Source organism: Etheostoma cragini, chromosome 5 (genome assembly GCF_013103735.1).
Source record: "Etheostoma cragini isolate CJK2018 chromosome 5, CSU_Ecrag_1.0, whole genome shotgun sequence".
In the NCBI taxonomy this organism is placed as follows: Eukaryota; Metazoa; Chordata; class Actinopteri; order Perciformes; family Percidae; genus Etheostoma; species Etheostoma cragini.
The window spans coordinates 29,134,460-29,161,785 of record NC_048411.1 but is presented as its reverse complement, the minus strand read 5'-3'; the positions used below and the strand labels follow the sequence as shown (position 1 = coordinate 29,161,785).

The 27,326-nt window shown below is 40.5% G+C and overlaps 3 protein-coding genes across 11 annotated transcripts in view; 2 read left to right on the top strand and 1 right to left on the bottom strand.

Moving 5' to 3' along the window:
* The window catches only part of kansl3 (KAT8 regulatory NSL complex subunit 3), a 340,892-nt gene extending 339,424 nt beyond the window's left edge, over positions 1 to 1,468 (bottom strand). For all 9 annotated transcript variants that reach the window (XR_004656523.1, XM_034870864.1, XM_034870872.1 and 6 more), the window contains exon 1: positions 1,258 to 1,468. The gene's annotated coding sequence lies outside the window, so the exon portion shown is untranslated. The remainder of the gene's footprint in view (positions 1 to 1,257) is intronic.
* A 500-nt stretch (positions 1,469 to 1,968) lies between these two features.
* LOC117944270 (beta-microseminoprotein J1-like) lies at positions 1,969 to 3,909 on the top strand. Its single transcript, XM_034870929.1, has 4 exons — positions 1,969 to 2,107; positions 2,550 to 2,631; positions 2,726 to 2,831; positions 3,624 to 3,909. The coding sequence occupies exons 1-4, from the start codon at positions 2,105 to 2,107 to the stop codon at positions 3,751 to 3,753; spliced, it is 321 nt and encodes a 106-aa protein (XP_034726820.1). The 5' UTR covers positions 1,969 to 2,104; the 3' UTR covers positions 3,754 to 3,909.
* A 1,266-nt stretch (positions 3,910 to 5,175) lies between these two features.
* LOC117944245 (anthrax toxin receptor 1-like) overlaps positions 5,176 to 27,326 on the top strand; it is a 26,878-nt gene continuing 4,727 nt past the window's right edge. Inside the window, exons 1-13 of the mRNA XM_034870886.1 lie at positions 5,176 to 5,911; positions 10,411 to 10,482; positions 10,561 to 10,632; positions 11,192 to 11,273; positions 11,405 to 11,438; positions 13,216 to 13,295; positions 15,304 to 15,372; positions 16,033 to 16,113; positions 17,849 to 17,909; positions 19,040 to 19,138; positions 24,768 to 24,837; positions 24,954 to 25,032; positions 26,145 to 26,240. Coding sequence (XP_034726777.1) covers positions 5,754 to 5,911; positions 10,411 to 10,482; positions 10,561 to 10,632; positions 11,192 to 11,273; positions 11,405 to 11,438; positions 13,216 to 13,295; positions 15,304 to 15,372; positions 16,033 to 16,113; positions 17,849 to 17,909; positions 19,040 to 19,138; positions 24,768 to 24,837; positions 24,954 to 25,032; positions 26,145 to 26,240 — 1,053 coding nt within the window. The 5' untranslated portion in view covers positions 5,176 to 5,753. The remainder of the gene's footprint in view (positions 5,912 to 10,410; positions 10,483 to 10,560; positions 10,633 to 11,191; positions 11,274 to 11,404; positions 11,439 to 13,215; positions 13,296 to 15,303; positions 15,373 to 16,032; positions 16,114 to 17,848; positions 17,910 to 19,039; positions 19,139 to 24,767; positions 24,838 to 24,953; positions 25,033 to 26,144; positions 26,241 to 27,326) is intronic.

Here is a 27,326-nt window from a genome sequence, read left to right as displayed (position 1 = left end):
AGCGCTGATCTAAACCAAACCGAACCCCTAATCTTATTAAAAGCACCACTTTTCACTTTTCAACAGTTTAACATTTAATGTATCAACAAGCCACGCAACTAACTTCAAGCTCACTTTTTAAACTCCTGGCAAAATCTGTGAGGCGTGCGATTGGACTAAAAAAAGGTTGGTACAGGATCTTGGTAAACAATTTGACAACATTGTAGTAAAGATTTCTGGTGTATAAAGGTGTGCTTGTTAAGAAACCCGCAGACAAGATAATCCAGCGCAAATGAAGTAAAATTAAGTATTTCAACCTCATAATTAAACACAAAATGAAGGTAAAAACTGCAAAAAAAATCCACTTTTTGAAAATAAGGAAACCCCCCCATGGGATCCTGGTATTTTAGTTTTTCTTTCTATTTTAACTAGATAAACATTGCATTGAAGAATGCCCGAATGAAGCCCCGTTTTTTTGCATCTCGCCATCAAATCTTTTACTGATTATGTATATATTGAGCTATATTGATGATTTGCGTACAACAAAAACGTCAACAACAAAAAAGCAATCCAAACATGCAGAGACTCAGGTGCTTAGGCTGAATCCCATTTCATTTCTCCATCTTACCCCTACCCCTGGGCTGAAAACATCCCCCTATGACACATAGGGGTACAAACTTCCAAGAGGCCGTCTCTCTGTTGATTGCGTGGGTTTTGACAACAGTGTCATATGCATTTATATATTATATAGTCTACGGTGAGCATTAAGTCAGAATCAGAATGACTTTTGTTGTCAAATTAAGTTTACACGTGCATGGGTCATGGTGTGTTCAGGGCAAACAATAAACCCATAGAAATGGAATAAACAATCACAATAAAGCAAGGTATTTCAACAGTTAAGAACAGATACATTGCCATGAAAATATGCCTGAAACATTATAACACATATATACAATATAACGGTTTTAGAAAGTCAAATAAGATGCAACGTTACGACTTTGTGCAGGATGTGCAAAGATATTAATCATTGCAGCCATATACTAAGTATCATTATCATATATAATGGAGCTGTTTTGGGATGATATAACTTATATTACTACTATTAACACGTCGGTTAAATAATATAATAACTTTACGTGTCGGTTAGCTCAATGTTTATCATTAATGCTACCGCTGTATTAAGGGACTGAGGTCTGTGGGCTGGCCTGCAATGCTAACGTTAGCATAGCAAGCTAAAAGCTATCAAGCTGGGGTGTGTATCGCTGTTCTGCTGCTCACCTTTTCGCTCTATTATTCCATGTTTTCCAAAACGGTTTAAACTCTTCTTTTGAACCAAATAAGATCAAAAAATGACGTATTTCTTTTAATTATAGAGGTTTATTTAAAGCACAATTACTCCGTGCGTAGAAGCCTCGCTTCCTTTTGTTGTGTGATCTGTTGCCATGTTTGCTTCCACATCCCTCCTTTCCGGGGCGGTTAAAACAAGGAGGACAGTCAGGGCTACATATGAAGAAAACTGGCAACCCAGTTTGTGGCGCGTCAGTGAGTGACGCAAAACATGGACTGGATTAGAGCAGACTCTGGATCATTTCCAACCCTTTAAAAGGGTAATACCGTTGATTTCTTGTCAAACAGGTCCCTATTTTTCTATGTTTTTGTTTCTAAGTGACTGATGAGATCTTTGAAATTAGTCCAGCATTAAGAAGAAATAAGATAGCTGCAGTTGGCAGCGGCGAAACACGCTAAAATGTAAGATAATTGGGCAAATGTCCTGCTTGTATTTAAATTCACAAAAGTGCCCAATTTCTCACTGATAGAAAGATTAATTAAGTAGACGTTACTTTGAAAAACTCTGTCAAATCTTAAAATAAACACAACTTTTACATTGCATGTTCTAGTGTTTTTGTTTGTTGTGTTAAGACCATAAACTGTTTGTCTATGTTTAAGACAAATACAAACGATGGTGAGTGACCTCTTCCTGTAAACTGCATCGCCCCCCACCGCTTATTTAATTCCAAAGGTCCCTGCAACAGACCCTGTTTAAAAGACAGAGCCCTTCGTTCCACGTACAGGATACTTTAACCTCTTACCTAAACACAAACTGGACGGAAATCTGACCGCCACAATGGTGAGTTTTAACATGGTTATGAATTGTTTGTTCGGAGCTGAATTTAGGTTTTAAAAACTGATGTTTACTAGTGGATAAAAGTAATCAAAATGTATTTTGACTCAATTTACACACACACAAATTATATATATATTATATATATATATATATATATATATATATATATATATATATATATATATATATATATATATACACATATATACATATATTTACAACAATACACATAGTTGCAGATTCTGAGTGTTATAGATTTGTAAGAAGTAATCCATCAATTATACTTTAGATTAAAAATCTAAATATTATTTGTTGAACTTTAAAGCTTTTTGGTAAAAGAATAAATAAAAAGATTTAATCTGGAAACTGGGTTAGGCCTACACATCTGGATTCAGTATGCCAAGATTAAATGGTAAAACTGTGATGTTTGTTCTCCCCCCCAAAGAAATACTTGGCTCTGGCTTTGCTGCTTTGTGCTCTGGCGTCACTGTCAAGCGGCTTCTGCTACTTCAGGGCCGAGAAACTAGGTAAAAAATAAAGAACAACAACCAGAGATACAGCAGGCTACATTTATGTCACTTACATTTTGTAATATACTCCACTTTCTCTTTCCAGCAGAAGGCATGACCCATTGTCAGGACGATGTGGATCAGACGTGGCACGCTGTGGGATCTACATGGAGAAACAGTAGATGTATGAACTGTAATTGCAATAGCTGTTGTTCTGCGTAAGTACAAAACATTGATGAGAACACTGCAATTTGGGCCCAAATTTTATTTTTATGAATGAATCACATTTTTGAGGGCTTAAACATACTAAAAAAATCAGGCCTGGTGAACATTTATGTACTCTAAGGGTTTCGTGAAAGGTGCGTAAAAATGGCTCGCTAGCGCCCCCTAACAGGTTCAAAGTTTATTGCTGTGTTCCCACAACCTTCTACCAGTGAAAGTGCCCTGGAACGGCAGTTAAACCCGTACCTTACTACCCGGGATCTCGTACCAGATCGTTTGACGTCACACACACACGTAAACAACAATGGCAACCCCTGTTGATGCTTTACACACTCTGTAATTAACGGTGAGAAATAGAAATGAATAGACAAAAGTAGCCAACATAAAGTAATTCTGCACATTGTAATCAAAACAACACACATACGACTGTGTACTACTGCAGGTTATGTTTATTAAATATAGCCCAAAATATGTCGCAGACTCGAAATCGCTAGTATCACCTAGCTGTAGTGACTTTGCCTGGATACGTGAGTTTTGACTTGAATGTGTAACTCATGGGCAAAACACTGTGTCAGCATTTGGCCCCCCCCCCCCCTTTAACTTTCCCATAGATTAATTAAAATTGGTACACATATGTACTATGGTGAGAAGTACAAACAGCCTCTTACACCCACTCCCTAAACTCAACAGGAAGTCAGCGTTTTTTTGCCATTTCCACTTGTCATACTGTTCAGTTCATGCCTATCTTTACACACCCTGCTGACTGTGTGTTTAATGTGTACTTGCAGGTATGCAACCCCCAAACGTTTCCCTGAAGAATGCATCTCAGTTTTTGACTCGAAAGCTTGCCAATACGTAGTGCACAAGAAGGACGACCCTTCCGTGTTATGTCCCATTTTCGCAGCAGTGGGGAAGTAATGGCTGTTTGGAAGGTCTGCAGTGTTTTCGTGGACGAGAGAGCAAGACGGAGGTGTGATCCCCCCCCCCCCACGGGCTTCTCACCGGGAAACACTTCCTGTTTTGTTGGTTTTAACACACGACCAAACAGGAAGCGCAGCTGCTGAAAATTGAAAATAAAATGAGATCTCAACAAAACAAAAACAATTGTAAATGTCTTCACAATTCCCTTCTTATTTTTGCCTAACTTTGTTTGATTGAGAAATAACGGAATCTCAAGTTCACAAAAACACAAACTACTCTATCAATTCTGCACTTAAACAAACACAACAGACATAAAAAACATTCATGCCTGGTCAGTTACATGGATGGGAATGCAACACTTATTTCACTTATTTACCTCGGTGTTAAGACATTACATCAGCGGAGGGACACTCATAAAACACATAACATAGAGAACATCAATCCAAACACTGCTTCTCTTACATAATGATTCAGATGAAACAACACAAGTCAAAATGACTGTATTCTAAACTAAACACCCCTCTACTCTGACTCTGTTTGATGTAGACCTGGAGATCAATCCATATGTAAATGCAAGCTTTACTTGGAGACAATATGAAATAGAAGAGTAAGGTCAGGTCAGGTATAGCCTGTATACACGACGTTCTACTTCTGGGATTGCTCTGATGTCGCCAGATATTCCCCCAGTTCTTTGTTTTGTCATTTTTTTATTTTTTTATTTAATTAATTTGTTTATTATTCCCCTATGGGTAAATTCCAATTAACACTCTGCGTACACACATTGTTAGTGATCACACACAGGCCTGAACTATACACACACACACACACACGATCAGGTCCTACACAAGCACTAATGCAGAGATGTCAGAGTGAGTGGGCTGCCAGCTGAACCAGCGCCCTGACCGGTTCAAAAAGGATGCCAAAAGGAAGTGACGTGGCATCTCTCCAGCCACCAATCCACACTCCGTACTTGAACCAGAGACCCTCCGGTTCCCAACCAAACCCCCTATGGGGTGAGCTACTGCCACCCCCTAAAGTGGAGGTCACTGTGTTTTTTGTCTGATGTCTGATTGTTGATCAGTTATGTTTCTAGTGTATATTTACCTACATTTTTCTTATATTTAACTTAAATAGTAGTACTTTACCCAATGTCTAATATATTAATTGTTATGTTGTTATGTAAATATGTAATTTTACTTTTTATTGTGACTTGTTACGATCTGTCTAAAGACTGCAGATGAAAAATAGCCTTTTGGCTAACTCTTCCACAGCGCTGTGGAGGAGGGTCTGGCGATGCAAAACCACAGATCCAGAATCTCCAGATGGAGCAAAATTCCTCGTATGTGTCCTCATACCTGGCAAATAAAGCAAGTAAAGCCGATTCTGAAAATCAAAACATATATGGTCTTCTCAAATGTATTTGTTATCGTAGTGTTCAGAGTATTCGGGTTCACAGAGTTTATATCTATAATGATCATGTGGTTTAAATGCAGCCACTTACAGTATCACCACCAGGCGGCAGGTCAAGCCAACACACTGTATTTCATTCCTCTCTTCCCCTGCATAGAGAAAGAGAGAGAGAGAGAGAGAGAGAAAGAGAGAGAGAGAGAGAGAGAGAGAGAGAGAGAGAGAGAGAGACACTTGAAAACACAAAGAGAGTTTTGCAAACACTTCCAGGGTCTGAGGATCTCTCTGTTGCATGGTACTGTCATTAACAAAAAGCAGCAGCGGTGGGAGGTTGTCTTTGTGCATGCAGTGATGAGAGGGTCCCAACCACAGTGAGAGACCCCCAACACTCACTCATGCTTTCTCTCTTCTCTGCCCTCCACTTTAACCTCTAAATTACACTCAGCGATCTCCTCTTGGATCATTTCTTCTTCCATTTATACTGAAGACGCCTGTGGAGGATTGGAAAAAAAAGACTCTGCAAGGAGGATTACCTTTGCAACTTTTTTTCTTTTCCTTTAGTGAAGTTGAGATTTTCTTCAGCTGGAATAATGCCTTTGCGTTGGAGTAGAAGCTCCTGGTTTCCAGTTGTGTTTGGTGCTGCGCTGGTTGTTCTAACCGCGGGTAATGCTGGACCGAACCAGGACAGGAAGCAGCCAAGAGCGTCCACATGCTTTGGAGGCTTCGATCTCTACTTTGTTTTGGACAAGTGAGTTACCTGACTCACATGATGACTCGGCATGACGTCTGTTGACAAGCGAAAGCTACTTATGTTGAATTCCTATACAAACATTAGCTATATGATATACACTACGACATATTTTATTTACATGTCATGCTACTAAATGACACATCCCACACACCACATAACACCAATACAAAAGACATTTGATCCACAGCTTCAGGTTCATTGACCACACACAACATAATCTACTTTGTTAAAAAAAAGGATTAAGAAAACATATTACAGCAGCCACAACACAATAGTGTACCCCATAAATCAAAATTGAACTAACCCTTTCATACACAAAAGAGAACAAAATTCATTCCAGACAGAATCATCTATGCAGTCTTCCCTTTTAGCCCATGCTTGTTCTAAAGAGTCTGCAAATAAAAATGTTTTATGTTCAAACCACCAAACCAAACAGATCTATATCCCTCCTCATCTCTCTTACTTCAGCTTTGTTAAATCATACATCCAGTTGATTAAGACAAAAATCTTCCTTTTGTGATATCCTGCATTGTTTATCTTATTGACTGAGAATATTCCACTCACCTGTCTCTGCATACGGCCTTAGAAAAAAATCCCATGCACATTTACGCATGAAGTACATTTGCAGTATTTTCTGTTGTTTCTGTATTTATTACAAGGATCTCCATTAGCTGACCCCTAGACGACCAGCCTAGTCTTCCTAGGGTCCAAAACATTTAATCAGACAGAATTAAAACATTTCATGACATATAAAGACAAGATAAGAAATAAAAACAACAATATCTGCTTATAGAACTAAAAAGTAAAAAAATGAAATTAATATAAACAATAACAAACCAAGCAATTTGACATAAATCTTGAAAACAAACGTGGTTCTCCCATCACGGTGTGCCAAAATGTTTTCGTGACGTCATCCCCGTTTCTGTTATTATAACGCCCCCCTGGTGACAGAGGACGGATGGTCCCATGATGCATTGCTCTAAAAGGCCTCCATCTTTACATTGCAGCGTTGCATGTGTCAACAGATGGTGATTATTGGTGGGTGTGTTTCATGTTTCCCTCATTCACCAGTCAGCTGGTGTTCATCCTCATTAACATAACATATACAGTAGCACGTGGGCAGGTCTTCTGCAGAACTGCGTGCACCGGAAAAGTCTCATCTCGTCCTCTTCTTAGAGTTCTAACCATAGACCGTTCATATTAATTATATATATATATATACACACACACACACATACAGTCTATGGTTCTAACATGGTGTGTGATTCTTACGTAGGACACGGGATGTTTGGGCCTCCCTGCAAAGGTGGATACATTGATTTAGAAACACTTTCCATGATTTTGCTGACCAGTGCTTTCTTTCAGGCACGCATCCTAGCCGCCGGATCAGAACTGACACATTGACTTGTTAACGTTTTGATGAGGTGTGATATGCTTCCTGTAATTTCTTAGCCTTTTTCGCAGTTATCTGCAGGAAGTGCATGATGTGTTTGTAAGTGAGAACTCCTCTTCCCATGCTCTACTAATTTAGCTAAACAGGAATTGAGCAATCTCATCAACAAAAGAGAGTCAAGTGGAAACTATTTAATGTTCTTGAGAGGGGTCAATGTCCTACTTGAGTGGTGTTTACCTGAGTTTTCCTGACTGGGAGTCAGACAGAAAGCACTTTAGGTTGTAGATAAATAGGCACACCGCTCCTCAGGCACGTCGTGTAGCCAGGCTGTTGTGTTTGGACTGTAACAGACTGCTCACCTTTTGACATTTGTGTTTGTGCTTCAAATGTGGCTTGAAACGTCTTGTTTATATTACATCCAACTCATCATTTTCTGATATGGAAGTTAGGACTGCAGTCCACCATCTCTCTCTGTCATAGCTCGCCCTGCAGAGTAGTGGTCGACAGATATGTTTTTTTTTTTTTTTGTTCCGATGCCAATGTTTAACCCTGTGGGTTTTAAGGGTATTGTCACTTATCTTCTAAACCCTTGTGTTGTCCTCCCGGGTCAAAAAGATGAACACCTATTTTAGTTATTTTTTACCCTTTTTTCAACATTTGACATTTTCAACGCATTATTTCTTTTTCATTTCATATTTCTGATATAGACATTTTTAAAAGGGGTCAAATTTGACCTGAGGACAACAGGAGGGTTAACTGTACCTTTTTAGGGTATTTGCATAAAACAGATCCCCATGTGTCTCATTTCAAAATGTTCAGAACAAACTATAAAACAGCATCAACACTGATACATGCATGTATGAATATATATTGATATCAACATAATTAGATATTCCATACTGAGAAGCTTCTCTCCTCCTAAACCTTTCATCCCTTCATCTTTCTTTCCTGACAACGTCAGAAAAAGGGTCCAGAGGACTTTGTGGTCCTTGCTACAATCCAATCAGTGGTGGAATGTAACTAAGTACATTTACGCAAGTACTTGCACTGTACCTCAGTACAAATGTTGAGGTACTTGTACTTTAGTCCTTTCTTTTCCTGCCACTTTTTACTTCTACTCCGCTGCATTTCAGATTGTGTTATTACATCACCGCAAAGTTATGAAATACGCGTGACAGGGCACCTTTAAATACATTTGAAGGCCAGACTTTTACTTTAACTCTCTGCAGTGTGGTGTTAGGTCACTTGGTAGAGCCGGCGCACATATGTAGAGGTTTACTCCTTGATCCAGCGGCCGCGGATTAGACTCCGAAATGCGGCCCTTTGCCCTTTTCAAAATCTAAACCACTGACAGATTACTTACCTACCGGCACAGTCCAAAATTATTTTCAGATTACGGTTGTTTTTTGGCTGGTGAGTGAAGCAATTCTTCATTTTTAACCAGCATTTGGCTGGTGGATGCCGCTAATTTTGGACCCTGCCTACTGGGCACAGGCCCAGGGGTCAGGGGTCAATGACTGCAATGAGATGGAAAAGAACTTCTTGAACCATAAAACTACTGCAAAGGCACGCTAAACAAATACATAGAGACAAAAAACAACTAGCATGAGATGCAAAAGGCTTACAAAGAGATGACAAACTACAAAAAGATAGTAAAAACAGGGACGGAGGTTTTCCTCGCCACTGTCACACTAAATGCTTGGGGGATATCACTGGAATGGTTGGGTCTTTGTAAATTATAGAGTGTGGTCTAGACCTACTCTATCTGTAATGTGACAAGATAATATATTGATTAATTAAACTTAGACTCATGATTTAATACTATAAATAAAACTGAACTGAAAACTACAAAGAGACATAAAGTAACTGCATAGACACAAACAAACCACTTTACCTCCTTTGACCCATTTTCAAAAAGCTTCCATATCAGAAATTTGGCTTTTCTTTTTACCAAATTGTAAAAGAATAACTTGAATGTTGAATATTATACTTGTATGTATAATAAGTTTACTACTTTCATTGAATTTTTTTTTTTTTTTCATTCAACTTTATTAGACTGAATGCCAGGCAAACTTAGCCCCGCCCACAACAATTGAGGTCGGGAAGTTCATACTCTGACTGAGTATGACCACATCAGGCTACAATTTCAAAGCATTTGAAAGAAAAAAAAAGGAAAGTTAAAAGTGAAAGTGAAAGTGACAAAAATGTGGGAAAAACATATAACTAAGACGTCAAAAAGGAAAGGAAAAGAAATCAACTAAAACTTTGAAAAAAGTGACAAAAAATGTCAGGAAAAGCTTCCAAAAACACACAAATAGTTGGGATTTTCCATTTTGATCCAGACAAACAGAACGTTTCCTGGTCGACGGGAAGACAACACAAGGGTTAAATATGCAAAGAGACAAAAAAAAGACCCAAAACTACTATAAGGAGACATAACATGACTACCAGGAGACACAAAACGACTACAGTCACAAAAAAAACTACTTAGAGACACAAACTTATACAAAATAACAACAAAGAGACACAAAGTGATGCAAAATGACCACTGGTCGGGCTTTTCTGGAATTTCAAAACCGACCACAACGGCGACTCGTTCGGTATACGATCGCATATTTTACAAATCATCGAAAGGTGTTTCTGAAAACATTTTAGGCGTGAAATAGGCCGTGCAGCTGCTGAATGTCTTCATTATAGACAAAGGTCAGTTTAAAGGATTTTCGTCAGATTTTGAGAGGCGTTAGTCACGCTCATCCTGCTCATTGTTTCTGGGTTAGCACTCCACCAATCAGATCGGTCATTGAGTCCGACTGCCCGCCTTCCAATTCAACATGTCACGTCGGCCCAAATGAAAGCCGACGGCTCCTCCGACTAATGATGGCACAAAACACACCGAACAGACTCGTGTCACTGACCTCGCCAGACTGTCCGGCGTCCTCTCGGTTTGTTTAACTACCATAGCGTGTGTCTCTGTGCATGTAACAAGCAAAGTGTGTGTCCCTGTGTGTGTAACTAGCATAGTATGTGTCAGCGCCTTTAGATGCACAGCGGCGGTGAAAAAAGAAAGAAATCCTTTCATTAATTTGGCTTTTTGTCTTCTCAGGTCTGGGAGTGTGCAGCATCACTGGACAGAAATCTACAACTTTGTTGAACATCTAGCTCATAAATTCATCAGGTAAAATGAACCCTAGTTGTGTCATGAACACATGAATGATCACTGATCTCAGGGCATCTTACTCTTCTCATGTCCCAGTCCACAGTTGCGGATGTCCTTCATTGTGTTCTCCACTGAGGGAAGCATCTTAATGAGCCTGACAGAAGACAGGTGGGTGCAGATTTGAATCCTTTGCTTCTTTCAATCGTGCAGCTGAGAGCAACGAGTGTTAAGCTACAGCACATTTGGACCACGCAGTTATGATCCCTCTGGATTTTATAACCAAGAAGATTCCAGACAGATACTTTCCCTCGAGTGATCCGTCTACAATGTCGTTGGTCTGCTCAACTACTTCATCATGTGTTTTTTCTGACACATTGTGGGCAGTTTACGTGTCTAATCTTTCCTCAGCAGTGTCACAAAATATTTTCACTGCTTCCCTCATATCTTATTCGACAAAGGGCTCATTTCCTGCCAGTCTGCGTGACACTTTCTCGAGCCAATACGAACCACGACTGTTACAATCTGTCATCTGTTACACATTCCCGGGTTGTTTTTTTTCTGCAAATGCTGCCCTGATGGAAACTATTACTCCGTCACCACGCCTCACAGGGTCTGTTTGTAGTCCAAAGTATGTTCACAAGTGAATCTGACAAAGGAAATATTTTTCAGTTAGATTAGATCATCAACAATGTGGGTTAGTTACGTCGTCTTCTGTGTGTCTGCTCAGGGAACGCATTCGTAAAGGTCTGGAGGAGCTCCACAGGGTTCGTCCAGGGGGAGACACCTTCATGCATGAGGGCATCCTGAGGGTAAGCCGCCTCAGCGTGTCCCCCAAACTGGCTCCAGAACAAACAGCACACTGTCCAGAGAGCTGCATGCTACCAGATAGATATTCTTCTGTTTCAAACTAGCTTTTCTTTTTCTTTTTTCCTTCCCACAGGCCAGTGAGCAGATATACTATGGAAACACAGAAGGTGTGATTTACTTTTCTTTACTTCAATGGGCTAAATTATTTCAAATAACTAAGGAAAAATTAGATTTAAAAAAAAAAAATATGACTAATTTGGTCAATTCAGCGGTTCCTAGCTATGGGGTTTAAAAAGGGCTCACAAGATACATCTGAGGGGTTGTGAGATGATTAAAAAAGTTAGGGTAAAATAAAATTATAAAAATCTGTCGCCTGATATTGCAGCAGTACTCATTGTAGCAGTATTCATTGAGCAACTTACTTGCTCAATGAATCCAAACAGAAACGCACCTCGTACTGTACATGAAATCACAACTGCAGCTATTAACGTAACGCGGAGCAGGAGTGATGGATTCCGGGTTTCGTCCTTTCCAGACTGAATGATATTGAAATCTTTGTGTTGGTGTGGTCCCAAAACGTGTCCTTTCTAATTTCTGTTTCATTGGCAATGTACAAATTTAGGAAAAATGACCAACAATGTAAAAGAACAACTCAAATTTTGACCCAGAAAAAACTAATATTGCATGGTCGACGGGAAGACAACACAAGGGTTAATAAGTTGTCACCGTGATTCATGTTGGTTCGCTGTATTTGGCTCGCTATTAGTACTAGCTAACAATAAACATGACTGACAGTTGTGTGGCTAGTAGCTGGCTAGCAATGCCCTTACCCCATAAATTACACCTCACAAACGTCTTCATATGAGTTGTTCTATTATGTTTTATTGGCTATGGGGCCAACATGTTTGTGCCCTACGGCTTATTATTCAGAGCGCGCTGAACATGCCACAATGTTCATCTGCTTACTTGATTAATGAACGCTAACGGGCCGGCCTCAGAAGAAGCAGACTACTGATCTTAGGGAGATCGCCCATAGGAAGATATTTGGAATAACTCTGTTATATGTTATAAAACTAGTAACAATGTTAGTTACAAATAATATACAGTTCGTATAAATCATATATTATTAGTTACATTGATTTATTGATCATTTCCTACACTGCTCCACAGCAGCATCTGGTGGGACCCCCTAATGTAAAGACGTCAGTGTTTTAACCCTCGTGTTGTCTTCCCGTCAAAATTGAAAATCGACACTTTCGTTGACTTTTTTGTACGTTTTGTCCCTTTTTTCTACACTGTTTACGTTTTTTTAATGTTTAACACTACGTAACACTAACTTATTAACTCTAGTTTTACAGTTGTTTTGGGAATTTATGGTCAATTAAATTTGTAATTATTTAGACAAAAATTAAAGGAATGGACGTTGATGGATAATCACAGACTGAAATATGTCAACTTTTACTCAATACTATTTCAAAAACCCTTCAATTTGTTTTCCAAATGCTATTAAATTGAATAAGACAAACTGCCAAAATTAATGAAAGTAGAGATTTGTACTCACCAAAGAGCGTTGGGTGGAATCAATCATGTTGTTTTGGGTAATTACAATTGGGTAGTTAAAAAGAACATTGATATAGGAAAATGGGATAATTTGACCCAAGGACAAAATGAGGGTTAAAGTGTCCCAGCTAAAACAGGTGGGATGCACTGAGTTTAAGTGACAGCGTGGATTAACTCCTTGACTTGGAAATTATTTTGTGAATGAGTAAATTGTGTTCACACCTTCAGACATGTAACTCATAATTGTGGGATTTAGATGCTATCGGAAAAGCTAAAAAATGGCAGTTATCTCACAATGCTGCATGGTTATTTGCAATGGAGGATAAAATAAAGTGTGTGTGATTCCAAGCAGGGGGAGGGTGACTGAATTCTTTCTGCCTGCAGGTTATCGCACCGCCAGTGTCGTCATCGCCCTGACAGACGGAGAGCTGCACGAGGATCTTTTCTACTACGCTGAGCGGGAGGTGAGAGATAAAGAGAGATCAAATGGGTCAAACTAATTCTAACCAGGTGAAACATGTCACTGTGCGTGTGGAGGGCCAGATCAAACATGGCACCCTATACATCACCCCTTTGATCCTCTTACAGTAGTCTGGAAAAGATTAGGTCAGAGCATGTGGCAGATTTACACATCCGAGTCCAGTTGTTCTCATCACATCTGCACTGGGATGTAATGATTTATCTGATCTTCAGACCATTTGGGTACTACAGGCGAAAGGGTGTGAAAGCCTGAGGCAATAATCAGCTTTCAGTAGGGAGGGGGGTGGGTCTTCTGGGGCTCAAATTTGTTAAATCTTTCAAGTTTTTAAAACATCTTGAATGTGGTGTCATTTCCTCTCAGTCTCTCTGTCTAGAGCGGTAGGTCAAGTGAAAAAGGTTCTATTACTGGGGAAATATGGACCTTCATCTGTGAACTCTCTTGAAAAATTTGGTTTCAAGATTAGGTTTGCTGCCCAATTCCTCCCCGTAGTAAATCATAACTTAAAAATAGAAACATCAGCAAGTTTTGCCTCTTTTTAGGTCGCATGAGTTGAAATTAGTCGCCCTCAACATTTGCTGTGTTCTGGTTTCAGAATGATGAAGACAGTTGGACAACAGTAAAGTTCAGTTTAGACCAAAAAACCGCGACGAGATGAAACGGTTCCAGAGCGCGTTCTGAACCGGCCCGTCTCAGCTCAACTCAAACCAGCTGATGGCTTTGCTGCGACTCAGCTGTTTTTACAACGTCACTTGTTTCAATAGCCATGGAGAAGTCAGCTGGTAAAATCAGCTATAACAATAGAACTAAAAATGAGCTGTAATCCATTTTATATTTATGTTACACACAGCTGGACGATATGGCAGAGTTTTTAGACGGAGCTGCCACGTCCCCCCAATGGCTCGGTAAAGTTATGTGGTCAAGCGAGATATAGAGTGACTGAAGAGAGGAAGCGCCCAGCGGCGCTACAACAAAGCAGTGAATCTGACAATAGACATGTTTTCGCCAACTCAGCTCTAGAAATGTAACTGTAGCAAGCATCGTTTCAAATTATGTGCAGATTTTCAATCACTTATCAAATGGCTTAAAGGTCCCATGGCATAAACATTTCACTTTACATGGTTTTTGTAACATTAATATGAGTTCCCCCAGCCTGCCCAGTGGCTAGAAATTGTGATAGGTGTAAACCAAGCCCTGGTTATCCTGCTCTGCCTTTGGGAAAATGAAAGCTCAGAGGGCCGATCTGAAATCTTACTCCTTATGAGGTCATAAGGAGCAAGGTTACTTCCCTTTTCTCTGCTTTGCCCGCCAAGAGAGTTTGACCCACCCATGAGAGAAAGAGAGAGATCATGGCATCATGGCTTTCGAAACGAGCGAAGTGGCAGTTGGTCAAGGCCACCCCCCCAGCCTCTTCCTTGTCCCCCCCCTCCTCAAAAGCTACAGACTCAGAAATGGCACATACTAAGGAAAGCTCATTGTAGAACTGGCTCTAGTGGCTGTAATTCTGCACCAAGACCGAATTTTTGGAAAGAGACTTCAGAAACAGTATTAGGGGACCACTAAGGTCTTTATAAAAACATCCAAAGAGCACCATGTCATGTGACCTTTAAAAATAGTGCATATAGCTGCCATAAATAAAGCATGCCCCGGATCCCCCCCAGTATAGCTGAAAATGTCTTAGGTTGCCATTCAGTCCCAACCCTAAAAGCCACAGGCATCACTACTCGTGCACAGTAATTTATAACGTGTAACTGAAGTATGTGACTTGTGTAATCTGTTTTGCATTCGGGCATCTGTGTGACATTTCTATTATCATGACGTCCGACTAATATTATTCACCAGGAACATGGTGTTGCCCAACATCTTGGGAAATCTCAACAAACACGAGTCCTTTTTTAACAATGTTTTGGATGATGTTATGCAATGAAGACGTGTAATGGATCCCAGGTGCTGAGCTTCTTCCTGTTTTTGCTGTAAATCTGTTTATTTGACAGGCCAACCGTTCCCGAAGCCTGGGTGCCTCTGTCTACTGCGTGGGTGTAAAGGACTTCAACGAGACACAGGTATGTTTTTAGTCAGTGCCTCAATGTCTCATGACATCTAAGCTTCAGGGAGTCCTTGGATTTTTAAAAACATTGAATTGAATTGAATTTTATTTATGGTGTAAAATTATAACAAGACGTTATCTGAGGACACTTTTCAGATCTAGACCAAACTATAATTTACAGAGACCCAACAATCACCCACTCCCCCCAACAGCAAGCATTTGGTGCGATTAAAACCAGTGCTTTTGCGCTGATGTAAAAGGGCTTGCCGTAAAGGACCAGTTCTCCCTAATTTAAAAAGAATCCACCAGTCTAAACTATTTATACAACCATTAAACAGAGCTAAGGAGCCCTTGGGTTGCCAACTCTCTTTCCAGTGAACTGAAGTAAAAGTTTAAGAGTTTAAACAATGACATGAGATGCACATCAAATGTCTCAAAACAATTTAAACAGCATTGTTCACGTATTTGGCAGCCTTGTGATTACAGTGTGATTAAAAGGAGATATTTTCTCTTCACTATGTGGCTTGAAATAGTTAGTCTCCTAAAAACATGAAATTAGGTAATATTGTTGATTGGGTTCATATGAGTCACTGCTGTAATCCGTCATTCTGTCAGCTTAACTAAACCTGTCTCGGATGAATCGGTGTGCAGTTGTAATCACGTGTTTCCTCTCCAGCTGGCGAAGATTGCTGACAGTAAGGACCATGTCTTCCCTGTGAATGATGGATTTGAGGCCTTGCAGGGAGTCATCGACTCGGTGAGCGTTTTGAAGATAAAAGGTCCCGCCACAAACATTATCAAACCGCAGTTGGCGTTGAATATATTGCCAACAGTGTAACGCATTGCTTAGTATTAGTCTTGCTTTGCCAGACCAGGGTCTGGCTATAGTCCACACAGCATTCCAAGGATGGGACAAAAACCTGCTCTGGTTTATTGGCATTTCTTTAAGCCAATTACATTTGTCTTGGGTTTGGCTAATCGCCAGACCGGGCCACGTTGCCGCTGCAAAATAACCTCGGGATGGAACTTTTTTTGGTGGAACGTGTACGTTTAAAAGTTGTTTTAGTCATGTAACAGAAAACTCAGATTGGACAGATAGTCTAGCTAGCTGTCTGGATTTACCCGGCAGAGATCTGAGGACCAGGTAACCATAGTCCTCAGAAATCCACCGGAGGTTAGATTTAACACAAAGAAAGCCAAAGGTAACAGACATCTGGCTGAAAAGAGGGATATTAGGGGCTAGAAGGAGAGAGCACGGGATGGCACCCTTTAATTTAATTGCCCCCCCCCCCATCTCACATGTGCCCCCTCCAATTCATTGGGCCAGATTGCTGTCAATCTGACTGTTGTTTTCCACTATCCAAACTTTTGATACCATGGAACCAGCACTGGATTTGTTTTTGTTTTTAATTGGCGGAATGAGCCTACAGAAAATGTGTATTGTATTTGGATCTACAATTAGTTTAAATTTTAAACAAGTTAAACTAGTAATAATTGTAACGTTTTATCAAGCAGAATTACATTGTGTTGTCCTATCCAACATCTTCTATTTTTCTAAGCAGATTTTCAATGCTGCATTCTGATTAAATGCACAATGTTTGCAGTTCTGCAGTTTGGCTGTGGTTGACTCCTCCTGTAAGGTTAATTACTGAAAGTAATATAGTAATATAATGAGTAATGTCAATTACCTTTGATACTAAGTAACACTTCCTGAGTAACTTACCCAACACTGTACCATGTAGGCAGTTACCAGTTAAAAAGTAACGCTTTGAGCTCCACAGAAAATCCTCTTGCTTTAATGCACTGCTTCTACTCTCTGCCATCACTTTAGCTTTAATCCGTCAACATGCTGCTCAAATAGCAAACAGGAAACCAGACAAAATAAGTTTAAAGCACGATGAGTTATTCCATCCATGAAGCCCGGCCAGGGACAGACTTCCAGGAAAAACCTGCTGTGACGTTCCTGCTTTTGATCATCACAGCTGATGTCTGGCCAAACACGATCAAAGCGTGTGCTGTACCTCTTAAGACCCACATCGGTGGTGTGGACTTTTTTTGTATATGCCAGCTGGAGAAACGATAACCAGTTTGCCGTGGGCTGCTGTCACTGGGATACGAGGTTTGTTAAAAGGTCGGGCATCTGGAGCAGATTAACATAAACTGAAAGCTGTTGCTTCTCATTCACCGGGGCAGTGGGTCAGGAATCAGTGGGTCACGAATCTGCTTCACCTTCAGGGTTACAGTCTGAGTTTAATCTCAGAATTCTGACCTTAAATTCAGAATTCTGAGTTATGACTTTATTCTTAAAAGTCAGAATTTTGAGAATAAAGTCACAGCTCACATACATTTTCACAAGTGGCCCTAATACTCTTCCGTATACATCATACCAACCCATTATGAGAAGCGATTGATTTGTTGGTGAGTTTAGGAACGCTCCACCATCTGAGATTTGCTGGCTGGCCACTAAAAAGTGTTTCCTGTCATCTCCTCAGATCCTGAAGAAGTCCTGTATCGAGATCCTGGCAGCAGAGCCTTCTAGTATCTGTGCAGGAGGTAAGACAAAGAAGATTTAGAGTCTGTTCATCCACACCAGGCACCTGAATGCATGACATCCAACAGTAGCACACCTTAGTCGGAAATAATTTAACCCAGGTTTAAACTGGCTTCCCGTTGTATGTGTGAAACTAAAAATTGCAAAATCAACTTTTTTTTCCTCTAAATCTACTTTTTTTTCTGACTTTATTAAAAGGTGCACTATGAGTTCCTGCATGGTCACGTCTGTTGACGTTCCAAGTAAATTTCAAACAAAACAGAGCAAGCTCGCCCATCCCCCCATGTTTTCATACCTGTCAACACTAACTGACTAAAGACCGTAAAGCTTTTGCTGTTGCCTATGTAAGTGGCCTAATGTGTATACTTGTGTGCTGGTGTGTGCAGGGGGGGGGCGACGTGTGTGTGTGTGTGTGTGTGTGTGTGTGGGAGTGAGTGGTAGAGTGAGGGAGAAGTGAGAAAGTGACGGCCTATAGCTTTGGAGCGTGTACCGACTCTAGAGTCTTAGTGAGAGAAACTAAGTGTCTTCCCTGTTCTTTCTGACCGTGGTGGGAAATCTGGAGCAGGAGAAGTGAACCCTCTCCTTGAGTTCATGTCGTTTACGGAGAACGAGAACCAAAGTGAGTCCGGGGGGGGAAACGCAACGCCACCAAGCCACGGCCGAGCAGCGTGCGTTGCTGCGACGTGTAGTTACATTTTTGGAGAGGTGCTTGTCAGGCTACAGTGTAGTGAAAAATGGAAATTACGCAGAAACCATACTGGAACTCATAGTGCACTTTTAGAACTCAATATGTAGAAAGGCATTGACGTGTCAACTCTTCCCTTAACCACATATTAGGCTTGCATATTTGATGAAGGTAAAAAAAAAGAAGAAGAAAAAACATTATTACACCAAATAAGGAAACATTATCTTTATATATTTCATAGGCTATAAATGAACAAATATGTACCTAAAAGTCATGCAGACAAAGAAATATTATCCTAAAAACAGTGGTGATGTTACCTATGTAAACCAAGCTTCCTGTCGCATGCCTTATGAACAAAAGTCCAGTAATTAGAAATTGCAAATTTGATTTTCTAATAGCATGAGTGTTTCTTCAGGTGACGTTTGTGTTTCTCCTCACCTCGCTCAGAGTCCTTCCAAGTGGTGGTGAGAGGCAACGGATTTCTCCACGCCCGCAATGTCGAAAAGGTCCTGTGCAGCTTCCGCATCAACGACACCGTCACTAAGAGTGAGTGCTAAATCACCGAACGTCTCCCGAGTGTTGAAACACTGTGATCAGTGTTTTATCTGAGTACACGCCGAATCTGGATCCCCATTAGCTTTAGCATAAGCTAAAAGCTACTAGTAGTATACACTGACTCAGAGCCGACCACTCAGTTCATTTATAGTAAAAACAGCTGGAATAAACACATGCATGCAGGCAGCCGAGTCTAAATTACAGGTAATTGAGCTTCCCTAAAGTCAAGTACAAAGTCATCTGCACAGCGGGAATCCTCTGCGATGAAACAAACAGCCATGCTGGTGTAACCAACTCACGTTTTTCGGTTTGTTTTAATCAACACATTGTGTAATTTGACAGGCTGGAAAGAAGCCAGAAACGAGAGATAATGGGAGAATGAGTCCCACACGCTAGGCAGACCCCGTCTTTTACTGTCTTCTTACTGGAACAGTTAACAGTCCAATAAAGCACCATGACATGGATGTTTGCCAGCATTTTATCATCAAGGGATTTAAACAGTGGAAGTGTGCAGAATCAGCTCTTTATTGGACTTTACTGTAGTTTGACGATACCGAAAACAATCAAATATTACGATATTTTTGACCAAATACATTAATGTTGATATTGCGGCAATTGTGATATTGTAGGGTTGACAATTAGTGCTTTCACACCATTAACACAATGAGTGAGTCTTATCAGAATATCCCAAATTTAAGACAATATCTAGCCTCATACAGAATACTGAAGACATTATATTGACATACAGTGGCTTGCATAAGTTTACACACCCATGCTAAAGTTGATTAAAAAGATGAATAAAAAACAACAATTTTCTTTGTGAATGAATAATGTATTGTAAATAAATAAAAGTTCTTCCTTAAAATAAAGGGGGCATAAGTAAACACCCCCTATCTCTATGTATGGTGAAGGGTATGTGATTAGGGGGGGTATTTTAATTCCAAAGGCCAAGAGAACTTTATCTGGATGCATAGTATCCTGATCCATGAAATAACTGGCCTTTAATAATAAAAATGTGCCTACTTCTATGGGAATTTAACATAGCGGTGTGTATATTTATGCCCCTTGTATTTTAAGGAAGAACATTTTATTTATTTACAACACATTATTTATTCTCAAAGAAAATTGGTGTCCTTAAAAGGTTGGATTTTTCTAATGTTTCTGAATTAAGGCATTAAGATAAATTTCTCTTCAACTTTAGCCTGGGGGTGTAAACTTATGCAAGCCACTGTATACTGCCCAGCCAGACTCTCTCTCTCTCTCTCTCTTCTTAATGCTTTCAGAGTGCATTCTGAGTGTGAGGTGGGTGCAGAGATGGGTACAACCAGCCCCCCTCCCCCCCCCTTTAGTCTTTTACTGGTGGCTTACTGTAATAGTTGTTAAAACCACTTCCTGGGCTGCAGGAGACGCTGGTCTAATTACAAAGCGGTGAGGTGCAAACCAAATGTCTGCTCCTCTGGTAAACAGACAGTTTCTTTTTCAATGTGTCCGTGCTTCTCCGTGTCTTTATCAGTCAGCTGGAGTTCACCCATTCTTTTCACAGAGGAATGTAATGCCCTTTTTCTTAAATCTGGAAAATGTCTGCTGTCAGATATGTTTTGTTGCTTCCATCCAAGTGGTCTGTTTTGGAGTTTAGAACCATTTGGCAGGATGGTTTACCATCTTTTCTGCTCTCTCGTGTTAATTCTGTATTTAGGATGCAGGTGAGCACTCAAGCAATACTTTTTTATTCCAGATTGACTGTGTATTCTCTATATCTGTGGTGGTTGCAGGGGGGCTTCTGGGGCCCCAGCCCCGAATATTTTAGGGTTTTAAAATAACTTCCAACTTTGTGTTATTTCCCCTCAGTCTCCCTGATGCGGTTTACGCCAAAGTCCTACACTATGACTGTACATCATTTTAAAGTTACATCAACTTTTGCCTCTCTTAGGTGGAGCAGGAGTGAAAATGAGTTACTTTTAACATTTGTTGCGTTCTGTAAGCAGAACGATGAAGACAGCTGAAGAACAATTAGATAACAAATACAGGATGATTCTTTTCTTTGGGAACTATCATGCTTTTAACCAAATCATGTGCAGATTTTTCAGGCATTACTTTATTAAAAGGTATGAAAAATAGTGCACATATCTGCTGTTAATAGAGCACGCCCCTGGACCTGCCCCTTTAGATTTGGTTTTGAACGTCTGGCTCCGCCCTGCCTTGATTTTTGTAACAAAGTAAAGTCCTCCCAGTGTTAATGAAACAATAACAAGTCCTCAGAATCATAATTGTTTCTGCGTGATACAACATCCAACTTCCTGCAGACAAACAGAGGACATGGAAACAATTTGAGCAAAATGATCTCCTTATGTCAATCCCATTATAATTATATACTCTTCCTCATTTGCTGACTTCTAGATTTGTTTACACACAACAATCCTCTGGAACTTGTTACTTCACATCAAGGTTAAAACTTTAAATGAAAAAAATAAGGTCAGCTCAGCCGGAGAAATGGTAAAAAAGGAAAGCAGCAATATGTAACTGCATGTGTTGAGCAGATGAATAGACGTTTGAGTTTGTGTCTCCAGGAAAAAGTAGCTGCAAATACAGTCTGGCGGGCTGGGATTTGGCAGGCCCGGGCCGTGAGCTCTCTAATGTTTTGGTGACAGATGTTGCCATGGACTATGTTGAACAGTGTGAATAATGGGATATGGGAGACTAAATAAATAGTTCAACATTTTGGGTAACATAGTTATTTGCTTTAATGCCGAGAGTGAGATGGGAAGATTTACACCGCTCTCATGTCTTTAAGCTAAATATGAATCTACAGCATGCAGCTGGTTAGCTTAGCTTAGCAAAAAGACTGGAAACAGGCTGAAACAGCTGGCTCAGCTTAAGGCAACTGTTGTGAATAATCTTACATTCCATTCTGTGAGAACTTTGAAGATAGTTGTTCTCATCCCTTTTATTTGTATTTTAGTGTGCAACTGCTGTGTGAAGAGACCTTGAGACAATCCTTGCCCCCATCCTGACTCTCTTATCTTATAAAACCTCAACTAAATGAATGAATGAGGCGATTGCTAGAGCATGCGTGTAGTCTAGTTTTTTTGTAGTGAGTAGGCTGTGATTTTTCCCTCCCAGAGTCATTCTCGCCCGTGTCCCAGAGCGACAACCCCATAATTCTTTTGTAACGTTACCGTGTATACCTTCAGCCTCATCTGGCTTATTTTCTGTATTTCTGTAACGTAACCATCTGGAGCAGGCTTACAAAAATAAGAGCGTAGTTTGCGTTGCCTGTCGTTTTATATCTACTTTAGTGATTCGCATAAGTCAATGTCATGTTTCCACAGAGAATGGCTGCCAAGCAACTGTGTTGTTGTTGCTTCTAGGTGACTAGCAACCAGGGCCTGAAGTTAAAGTTTTTGACGACTAGGCACTCTTGCAGGTGGATTTAAAAATCCACCTCCCACAGTGGCTGGTGAATACTTAGCCGTGAGATTTTCATGCCATGGGACCTTTAACTTCAAGGCCCTGCTCGCAACACAGACGGGGTCAATTCATGACCAAAACGTTAATTATCCTTGTGTTTTTAGAAGTGGGGTAGATGGAAATCCTTGACCTTTCCTAGTGGGAACATGGCGTATGCCTGCGTATCACGTAGACTACACCACTGATTGTGTATCTCATTCAACCTTTATAACATTGTGAAGGGAACCCTGCATTGTGTAACTTGGCTCTCTGAGCGCTCGCCACGGGGGTGAAGCCAGTAGACGATAGGATTCAAACCACATTAACAATCCTGATCGAACTGGTTCCCAGCAGTAACAACATCTGCCTACCAGCACCTCTAAAGCTCAGGTTACATCTTGTTTGTTCAATCTCTAAAAACAAAAAACAAAACTGAAATCTAAAATCAGCAATGAGTTTTGTTTCCTAACTTTACAGAGCTGTCTCGTTTTGCATTACTGTGTATCAGGAAGTGAAGTAGCGTCTGATTTGAACCCTAAGCAGATTCTGTGCCTTAACCTAACCAAACTGCGACCATTTCACGTTCTTATCCACGTGTTTAAAACTGTAACGCTGTCACGTTCTGATTTCTGAAGCACTCCTGTGGGTCGTCTCAGAGGGTAGAGAACAAACGACCACTATCCTTGTATGTTTTGGAGATCATGTTGTTTAAATAACTTCATAATTTCTTCAACAACTCAAAGACGCGGTTGTTTTCCCATAATCAATAGCTGCGCTAAGCTTATGGCTAACGTTATCCATCCATCGGTATCAATCTTCTCATTAAACTCCCGGCAAGAGCGCTAATAAACCAAACAGTAAAACTAATCCTTAAAACGCAATTGTAGCGGAGTCTGATGATTCTGAATACTTAGAGTAATGCTGCCGCTTTCCCACAACTCAGTCAACTGCTGAGACCCCTACAGACCGTCCCAGTGAATAGTCTCTCAGCAATTGTTCATCTGTCCTCATCTGAAGCAGTAATTCCCATTAACTCAGTGGTTGAACTGCGGGCACTTGTTCTGTCTGCACCTCACAGTGAAACATGACCTGTCTCTGGGCTCTGGGGGTAAACAGTCCAATAAAGCACCATGACATGGATGTTTGCCAGCATTTTATCCTCAAGGGGTTTAAACAGTGGACGTGTGCAGAATCAGCTCTTTATTGGACTTTACTGTAGTTTAAGAAGGCAATACCGGATATCACGATGTTTCTGACCAAATACATCAATGTCAATATTGCGGCAATATTGTAGGATTGACTATTGGTGCTTTCACAACATTAACACAATGAGAGGTTTCATAAATAATCACTTATATGAGGCTATAATGATTAAGTTGGGAAGGCAAATAATAGAACAGCTAGTAAGTCAGTCAGAAATTACATCACTTTACTGTAATGCAGTCTTTTAAACCACATGTGTCATATCATGATCCAAAATTTAAGATGATATCAAATATTGATGTCGAGACATTGCCCTGCCCTGCTCTAAGGCCTTTTTGTCATTTTTTCAGAGTGCAGTCTGAGTGCGAGTTGAGTTCAGAGATGAACCCGGAGAGAGATCATATGTGGCCTAGTTTGAGACATTTTTGGCATCCGTTGACACCCCCACCCCCGCCCCCCTCCAACCTGCATGGTGTTTCTGGAGAAGAGCGGTCGCGACCCATGCGTCTGCTTGTGTTGATTTCCTCAGTTCTGGGGTATGCTCTCCTCCTGCCAGGATAAACACACAGGCTCGGGCGATGATGCTCGTTGGAGCCGCGTTCCTAAAAGCCAGCTGGACAAGGCGAGGACCTACAGTAGATTCGCCTGGAAAAACAAAAAAAATACTGTGTTGATGTTGGTGTTTCTCATACATGATCATATATCATACAGATGTCTTCAGGTCTGTCTTCTTGTCTTGAAGCAAAGCTCCTCTCAGACAGTTTGTCATTCGAGTTAAACTGAAAGATGTGACATGTCAACATACTTAATCAATTACAATGAAGCAATGAGGGATTAGTCATTAAAGTAGTACTGTAACCCATCATGAGGTGGGTAAATCTGGTGTCGGGGCTTTAAATGTCAGTGAAAACTGCTGACTGGTACAAGACTGAAATGTTTCTTAATGACCCCTTTCCCTCTCCTCCTCTAGTGGTGAAGCCTTTGGTTGTGGAAGATACATATCTCCTCTGCCCTGCACCAGTTCTCCAAGATGAGGGGATGTAAGTTGAAGTTGAAACATTATAACACTAATGTGAGGTTTCATATGACACCGTTCACTCTTGTTTTTCTGAGGCTCCGCACACAGCCGAGACATTATTTCTTTTTTCTTGTCCAGGGCAGCGAACCTTTATGTCAGTATGAACGAAGGTCTCAGTTTCATCTCCAGTTCGGTCACCATTACCACTGTGGGCTGTGTGAGTACAATTTAATGTACCAGCAATAGCTTAGAAACGAATTGCTTTAGGGTAACGGTGCATTCTCAATCTAAACTAAAATGTCTAATAATGTCGAAATGATAAATTCAGTATTTCAGAAACCGCTGAATCCCAGTATTTAAGTAGCCTACTGATTCCAAACCAAAAGAGCCTCTTTCCCATGTATTAGTGTCAAAATTCTTGGAAATGGGTCCAGCACTGAGCAAGAACGCTGTAACTAGCAGCTGTGAAACGGGGCTGTGATGTAACCATAGGCCAAACCATTCATCGTCAGTTTCCATCCACCTAAGGTTCTTGCCACCGACAGGTTCACATTATGACTGTCTGACAGTGTTATGGAAAGGATCCCTAAGACATACTTTTTTTTTTAATTATTATTTTTGGGACAGGACAGGGGAGACAAGCAGTAAATTGTCACAGGTCCGATTCAAACCCTGGACCTTCTGTGTCGAGGAATAAATGTTCAGATTACCGACTGAGCTAACCTGACCACAGAGAGATAGACCTTTTAGTTAAACAATAAGATCCTTTTCGTTTAACATGAAATGGCCCCAAAATCTCCATCACCAAACTCACCAGACTCCAATATAAATCATCAGTACTTTTAGCGTGTATAGAGCCGCCTATTTCCATGTGCAAATGGGTGAATTATGGCTTTATTTCAACCAAACCAGGGTGGTGATTGTTGGAACAGTGGAAAGATGAACTAAGACGACTTTTGGTAGTTTGATTTAGTTTTGGTTGACTTTGAATTATAGTGTGTTTTACGATGATATAATTACTGTTTATTTAAATGAAGTCTTGTGGGTTTGGTGATAGAGATTTTTTGGGCTGTTTCATGTTAAACAAAAAGGATCTTGCTCTTTGACCAAAAAATCTGTCTCTGTAGGGATCCTTTCCAATGTTGTAACTTAGAATAATAATCAGTCAGTCAGTGGCACAAAAACAGCACTTTAAGTGGACGGAAATTCAAACGGCGCAATTGCACAGTATAACGTTGCGTTGTAGCTTGTTTTGTCGCTGCTGACTGGTCTTGGTAAATACTGAACCAATTTCGAGAGTCTGTGTTGACGTGTCTGTCTCTGTCACAGTCTGATGGGACCATACTGGCCATAGCTCTGCTCATCCTGATGCTGCTGCTGGTCTTGGCGCTCCTCTGGTGGTTCTGGCCTCTCTGCTGCACTGTGGTGAGATCTCTTAAACACTAGGGCAATAATAACATGCCCACATGCCGCTTGACAGATTCTTCAGCTTCTGGTCTGCTCTTCTTACATTTTAGATGGCTTCAAACACTTTTGGAATGCAGTGATATTGCTGGCAGACAATAAGACGGAAAGAAATGTCTTTTCCAGGTCTGTTTTATCCGGCTAACGCCCCCCTAAGGCATCTTATTAACCTTAACAGCATTCCCATGGTGGGAAGATTAGGGTCTATGAGCAGGGGCGGAGCCAGAAGCTAAGCCCAAACCCACGGGGCCTGGGGGACATGCTTTTTTTTCCATTTACAGCAAGTATATGTAATATTTTTCAAGGACATGAAAAGAGGACATAAAAGACTGCCTAAAAACGTGTCCATCATTTGGGAAAAACATGGTAGTTGCCACGAAAAAGAATCATCCTGTAGAGCCAACATCCTGCTTTGTATCCAACTGTTCTCCAACTGTCTTCATGGTTCTGAAACCACACAACGCGTTTTCATGAACGGGTTCGTGTGATATTGTACAAAAACATATGCAAACCAATTTTTATGCTATCCTATACGACATTAGGCGCTCGCCGGCGGTCAGCGGCCTTCCATTTAGCCGAGAAAAGGTGATCGGCATGCGGTGATGACAGTTCAGTTCAAACACCAAAAGAACTAGTTAAGATTAATAAAAAATATATATGTAAAAATACAAAACATATAATTTTGTCATCATACCCCCTTCGTCATCACCACCCACTGATGAATAAGATGACAGTAATTACAATATTCAACATTCAACAAATATAACAAAATAGACAAACCCAATAAACATAATTATGGATAAATGACACCATAAGCCCATCACACACGTCTTTCCCCTGCACATCTTTGGAGCCCTCCACAAAGTTCAGGTACATTCTCCATTTTCTAGTATAGACATCCAAACTGGCAAACCGGTTTTATGTTTGTTTATGTTTTATTTTAACTAGATTGACGGCACCCCCCCTCAAAGTTCGTAGAGCACCCAGGACACAATGGGCTTTTACTGGTTGTAAGTCTTTTAGTTTCCCGGGACACAAACTCCTCTA

Excerpts from the sequence above, each read along its gene's own strand:
- LOC117944270 (XM_034870929.1), top strand. Across the intron at positions 2,632-2,725 it reads CTTCAGGGCCGAGAAACTAG|GCATGACCCATTGTCAGGAC; the intron begins GTAAAAAATAAA and ends TTCCAGCAGAAG. Across the intron at positions 2,832-3,623 it reads TGCAATAGCTGTTGTTCTGC|GTATGCAACCCCCAAACGTT; the intron begins GTAAGTACAAAA and ends GTGTACTTGCAG.